The sequence below is a fragment of the Egretta garzetta genome, unplaced genomic scaffold (assembly GCF_000687185.1).
Source record: "Egretta garzetta isolate BGI_Z169 unplaced genomic scaffold, ASM68718v1 scaffold27, whole genome shotgun sequence".
NCBI classification, from domain to species: Eukaryota; Metazoa; Chordata; class Aves; order Pelecaniformes; family Ardeidae; genus Egretta; species Egretta garzetta.
In genome coordinates this window covers 2788867-2795107 of record NW_009260400.1, presented here as the reverse complement: position 1 = coordinate 2795107, position 6241 = coordinate 2788867, and the positions used below count along the sequence as shown (strand labels likewise).

At 44.4% G+C, this 6241-nt stretch overlaps 1 protein-coding gene across 5 annotated transcripts in view; it reads right to left on the bottom strand.

The window, feature by feature from the left end:
- Positions 1–6210, bottom strand: part of CENPT (centromere protein T) — a 25083-nt gene extending 18873 nt beyond the window's left edge. For 2 of the 5 annotated variants that reach the window (XM_035898845.1, XM_035898847.1), the window contains exons 1-6: positions 5898–6209; positions 5630–5756; positions 4970–5063; positions 2734–2867; positions 1282–1315; positions 168–310 (exon numbers count right to left, since the gene is read on the bottom strand). In XM_035898845.1, coding sequence (XP_035754738.1) covers positions 168–310; positions 1282–1315; positions 2734–2867; positions 4970–5063; positions 5630–5756; positions 5898–5927 — 562 coding nt within the window. In that variant the 5' untranslated portion in view covers positions 5928–6209. Of the gene's footprint in view, positions 1–167; positions 311–1281; positions 1316–2733; positions 2868–4462; positions 4826–4969; positions 5064–5629; positions 5757–5897 lie in introns of those variants that run through there. The other 3 variants (XM_035898846.1, XM_035898848.1, XM_035898849.1) reach the window with 3 other exon arrangements.
- Between the last annotated feature and the right edge of the window lie 31 nt (positions 6211–6241).

Sequence of the window (6241 nt, the reverse complement as noted above, 5' to 3'; positions counted from 1 at the left end):
GCCACCTGGGCACACTGCTGGCTCATATTCAGCTGCCTGTCGACCAACACCCCCAGGTCCTTTTCCGCCTCGCAGCTTCCCAGCCACTCAGCTTCTGTAACTGCTTCTAAAAGCCACCTTATATAAGGCCCTCCCTTCCAAAACAAAAGTAACAGCACAAAAGAAACCTTTTCTCTTCAGCATGTTCTGTTCCACTCCGCCTTCAAAAGCTTGCATGTCAATAGCTTTGCGATTTTTTGGCCTCCGGAGCAAGCCTCTCTTTTCAACAGTGTCTGGTGGGATCAAGGAACTAAGAGACATGCGTAGAGATCTGTAAAAAGAGGAGGGAAGAAATAATTTTCCCAATTTTACATGCTCCTCTTTCACCCTCAGATTACAGACATGGTGCCACTAACAGTGAGGCATTTCACAAATCCCTTAGCTAGGAGGAATTTCCCCAAAAAACCCTTGAAGATTACACGCCAGTCTACTTTAAACAAATAGTTTAATTTCATGGTATCACCTAACATCAGAATATGTATCACAGAGATCAGGAAACAGACTGTTTTACAGCCTCCTACCTCAAAAGGGCTGCAACAATATAGCTGACAAGAGGTTCAGGAATATTAAAAACTTTAAATAACAAAAGAAAAAAAAGGGAAAACAGACATCTGAGAGTAAAGGTGTCCTCTAGATGACAGCAGGGTGGTAGGAAGACTTCAGAACATGCCTAAGAAGCCACTTATAACATCAGTATTCATAGCAAAGTAGAGCTACCGACGCACCGCTGACTTTTTTGAGATGGGAGCTAAGATAGCAACATGCAAAGCATGAGAAAAGACTGAGATACAACTCTTTGACTTGCTAAAAAGCCTTGGAAGCCCAGGGAAGTTGGACTAAAGTCTGCATAGATGCAACTGATGCGATGAGTCAATTAACAGGAAGAGATAATATTCTAAGTTCATCAATTAACAGGCAAGTATATTGTGTACTGATGTTGTTGGAAACATGAGAATGAAAGGAAAAAAGGAATCACCCTAGTAAGTAGAAAGAGGAGCAACAGTCACAAAAGCTACAGCAATCTGGGCATACAGTGCAGAGCGACAGTTTCTGAAAATCCAAGGTATGCAGTGTAACACCCTCAAATTCCATCACCAGAGTGGGAGACGACTGTGTTATTACTAACACAGGTCTCAGTCGTGAACCCAGGTATCAAGGCATCCATACCGTTCTTCACCACTACGAATCAGGGCAGCTATAGGTAGGACAGCCAGAAGTTAAGACGTTTTAGTTTAAACTCACCGAGCCAAAGCAGTGCTGTCCAACGTTGACTGAGCTAGAAAAAAAAAAGTGTGACACATTAGTTGAGAAATTACCCTAGCTGAGAAATTACGCTGCACACAACAGGCTACAGGAACACCCCAATGGATCTTCCTCTTTCTAGAGCCAGTTATGCTACAATCCTCAAAAGTTACAGTTTGGTGAGAACAGAATTAGGTGACGGGTTCACTTTACAATTTCTTGTCTGTGTTGCAGAAGTACTTGTTAGAATTCTAATAAGCAATTTCTGAAAGGGTAGTAAACCAGTTATTTCAAAGGTAATTTAAAAATGGCACATGCCCTCACACTCAGTAATGGTAACCTTACCACATTAATAGTAAGACGGGCTAGGGCCCCAGTCGCAACCACCCTTCAACAACCCTTTACCCCCTGAACACTAAAGCGTCTGGAAGCTTCCAAAGTACAGATAGCTACACCGCAGATAGTTGGCAAAACTGTAACTCAAACCCGTTCTACTCACAAAGTCCTAAAAATCCAAAAACAGATCTGGAGAGCAGTGACATAATCATGCTCACACTGGAAAATACCAGAGCACTGCTGCTTTTACCAAGCTGCCTGCACCTTATCAGAACAGGCTCAGACCAGGTATCAGGCTAAAGACAGACAAGTCAATTTTGTGACTACAGGGTGGGATTCAGCTCCAGATCAAAATATCCAAACACAGGTGTCTATGCTCCCATTATTGTCAAATGCAGTTAATCAAATGTAGGTGTCTGCTTCAGGGTGAGCCCTCCAGACTTTAGGAGGGTTCAATTACCTCACATACAGACAGACACGTGCCCGTAACACGGAGCTGAGGTACAGGTGTCTGTAATTTGGACCTGAATCCCACCACTGAGCCCTACTCCAGTTGCTACTGCCAATAGGGTGTGCAAACCCAGGTGGGGTGTTTCACCTGCTTCTGTTAAACTGCAGCTAAAATGAAAGTTGTATTTACCAAAGTTGCAAATTTATGTTTAAAGGGAAGACTTATTCCAATATAAAACATTATTTCTTTTATAAAACCACAAGACCCTTTTTTCTCAAACGAGAACTTTGCAAGTTGCTTGACATAAATGCAACAAAAAGTACGCAGCTTGTTCTATCTTCAGGTTTCTGGAATTGGGGGGAAGACAGGGATTGCTTCCTCTGGAGACACTTCAAAACTCAAAGAGCACCAAGTTGGAAAAACAGTCAAGAAATTATATACAGTCTGGGCAGAGCCTGTAATTTGGCTCACAAAGGCTTATTTTAAATTTGATAGGAGGGGCTTTTACCTTCTCTGCTATCTCCTTTGCACATGATACCGCAGTCTGGCTTCCAAACGTGCAACTGCCCAGCTGAGAAATTACTAAGAACTAAACTGCGGCAGATGAAAAATCAATCGGCCACAGATGCAGTGCTGAATGAGGTAATTTTCAGCTGCGGCCTTACCTTGGTTCTGAGGAAGTCGTTTGTCTGCTGCTCTCTCAAACTCAGAAATGCTGAGTTTCTTTCTCTTCTTAGTCATACGGAATGTGGCAATAGATGTGTCCTCAGGAACCAGGTCTGGCAGCTGCATTTCCACCCTACAAGACAAACCAAGCCTGTAACAAAGGACTTTAGCTTAGCTACCTTCAAAAGGTCTCTGTAACGTCAGCGAAAACAAATTATTTGTCCTTGCTGCAGCAGAAGTAAGGAACTAATCGGTGATTAGCTCAGCAAATACAGGAACACATCATTCCCTCCTACTAAATCAAAGTCAACTTCACAAAGTAAGAGAATCAAAACTTGAGTGTATAGTCAAAAGAAGAGGGCTGAGAAAGCTCAGACTGGAGAGAAAGCTTGGACTTCCAACAAGCTCCATAGCTCTCTTCTAACAGCACACAACAGCAATTAGGTTTACAATCATTAATTAGTGCAAATTAAGTTTACAGTCATTACAGCATAAATGAAAAAGCCATCATGAAACAACATTAGCTACCACGAAGCTGGTACACAACAGACGTGTAATATCCCAGTCAGGCACTGGATCGGGATCAGAAAGTAAGTTCCTGAGTTGTTTTTCCCCTTTACTGAGGAGTTCCAAGAATCCCCACGCCCCACAGGAATCCCTCCCAAGAGTCCCCCCACACTCCACACCATCCTGCGGAACCAGAGCAGAGCGTCCTCCCCGCAGCCAAGAGTCCGCATTCAGCAGACAGGGCGTTCTGTGTCCTTTGCTACAACAAGCGTGGCTTCAACACAGCGAGAAGGGCAAGGTGATCAGGTTTACAGGTCTTTTCCCCTTGCAAAATACATCCCCTACCAGTCAGAAAGGTGGCTAAGTTTCATTACAGTATTACAAGCATAACGTAAGCCTAAGCGTTACAATTACCTGGCTTGTAAAGGGGATCAAATGTAAAGCAGTGGGGAAATAAAAAAGATCATCATTCATTTTTTGCATCCATCCTGGGAGGCGCTATTCCAACTAGGGAAAGCAGTGCCTTCTGAAGTTCAAGAAAGTTCATGCCAACTAAAGGCAGGCTATGAGGGAATTTTAAAAAAAAAGACTTAAGTTGTTTTAAAAATTTAAAAATATTTTTTAAAGTCTGTATTTTTTAAGTCTGTACCTGTTTAACTGCAACAACTAGCTGACATCTGGAATGTAAAACCCTGCCAAGATCCAACCACCTGATCTTTTCATTCACAGACAGGCTGATGAGAAGCACATTCAGAGATAGTAAAGAACTACAGAGAGCAAAATAGAGTTAAAATAATACTGCTCGTCTTTTTTAATTAAGAACAAAAATTAAAACAAAAAGAAAAAAACAAGCCACCAAACTACAAACTCAGGTTTTTCTTCCTCTATTAAAAAACAGGAAGACAAAAGTTACCTAATATTTTCAGCAACCTGTTTAAGGTTGCTTTTAGTCAACACAAAAAGTTCAGCTATAAAGACAAATCAGAGGAGATCATGTTATTTAGCACAGTCTATCCTACTTTGCAGTAAGCAAAACCACACCTAAGTGTTGTGACAAAACTGGCTAAAGCAAAGTCAGGCCTACCACCACTACTGGTTTTATTTCATAACAAAGTGGAAGGAAACAAACTGCACTTCAGCCTCTCAGTCAGGCCTATTAACTTAAAATACTAATGGAAGCTAAACATGAGTAAAAGCAGCTGAGCCGCAGGCAAACCTCACCTCCAAACCACTTTGTAGGAAGGCAGTAGCCCCCTGCGGCCCAAAGCAAGGACAACCAAGAAGCAGTAACACCATCAAAAGCCACAGCAGCCTGAGTTCTGAACACAAGTCACAGCAGTCACTCATTACACATCAGCATCATCAGCACACAGCCTGTAGCCTCGGACAGATCTGAGAACTTCGACCTTAGCATCTGGCACAGACAACTAAGAAAAGCTCCCAGGCTTCCACCGGGAGACTTACCGCATCCAGCAGTTCCACTGCAAAAAGATATCAAAAGCCTGCATTTAAGAGGGGGGACTAAGGATAAACCTGAAGTATTTACTCTTCAGTCCCCCAGTCCCAGTGATTCCCATGTGACTTTTAAATGCTGAAGAAGCTTTTCTGAAAATCCCGCCTGACACAACACAAATCTGATCATTGAAACAGAGGCAATCCCACTCCCTGATCCCATCGTAGGAACTGCTGCTGCACCTGGCAGCATAAAAACCCACCAGTATTACTTACGTGCTGGAAAACCTCTTAGACGGGAGTTCCGATGGAGCTGCTTGTGCTTCTTCATGTTCAGACGCCTGAGGTGCTAGAGGCGAAACTTGCGGTTCTGCCAACAAACCAAAACATTTCCTGTCCACAGCTCAATCCAGCAAGAATGCCAAAATACAGCAGAGTGGCAAACGTATACCACATTCCATAAGTTACAGTTATCAACAGGTTAAAATAAAGACCTGGTAAAAGTGATTTGGGTTCTACTCCTAGGAAGGCTGGCACCTACAATGACAAATAGCAGCGGGGGGGTTCCACGCACACTGCAGAGAGGAGCTGAAGCCGGGGACAGCACACACCTCCGTAATTTATACCTGATCCTACGGCTAAAGGCAGCACAAAGATTACTCACTCGCTCAGCAGGATAAGACCTGAGCAAGGATTTTCAAGAATATCTTTTCAGCAAGGGAAGACCTGGTCCAATTTGCATGACCTTGTTCAGCTGCTGCTGCACTGATTCCTCCCCTTTCACAGAAATTGGTCATGCAGTGGTCTGGATTTCTGTTCCACATAACGGGGTAAGAACACGCTACAAAGGAACACCTCCTGTCCTCAGCTACACCGAAACACCAAACTTCCACTGTTTTTCTGAAAAAAAAACCCAAAAAAACCCCAAAACCTTACGGGTCCGGATGATTCTCTTGAGCATAATCCGCGGCGTGTCATTATCAAGATCAGGCAGCACAGTCGGTCTCTGCTTCAGCAAGGTGGTTCTGCCAGAATTATTCTCCTTCCCTGAGTCAGATACAGCCTAAAGAGAAAAATTGGAGACAACCCCCCCCCATATTTTCATCATTAAAGACGTACCTTAGCATCAAAAGCATTCAATGTCTGTCTTCTCATAAAAACCTAAGCTAGCTGACATGAAACATTTTCCACATTCCCGACGCACGTTCGCTTTCTGACACTGCTGGCACCTCATTTGCAGGGGGATGACACCTCACGACGGCCTATCCCCGAGGTGGGCTCCAGAGCACAGGGCTGAGGGCAGACACCAGCCTGAGGGACTGGGGCCCTTCACCTCTCACAGCCCTGACCCAAAGTGACCCAAAAAGGGGCAGGAAAAGGAAAACAGGACGGCGGCGCCAGGCTGCAATGGCCCCGCCCGCGAGCACGAACTCGGGGGGTTCGGCCCGTTTCCCACGTTTAAAGGGGAAGAAGGGCAGGGGAGCGTCCTCCGCTGCCCGCGCCTCGCTTCTCCCTCGCACCGAGCGGGAACGGGCGAGAAGCGCCAGG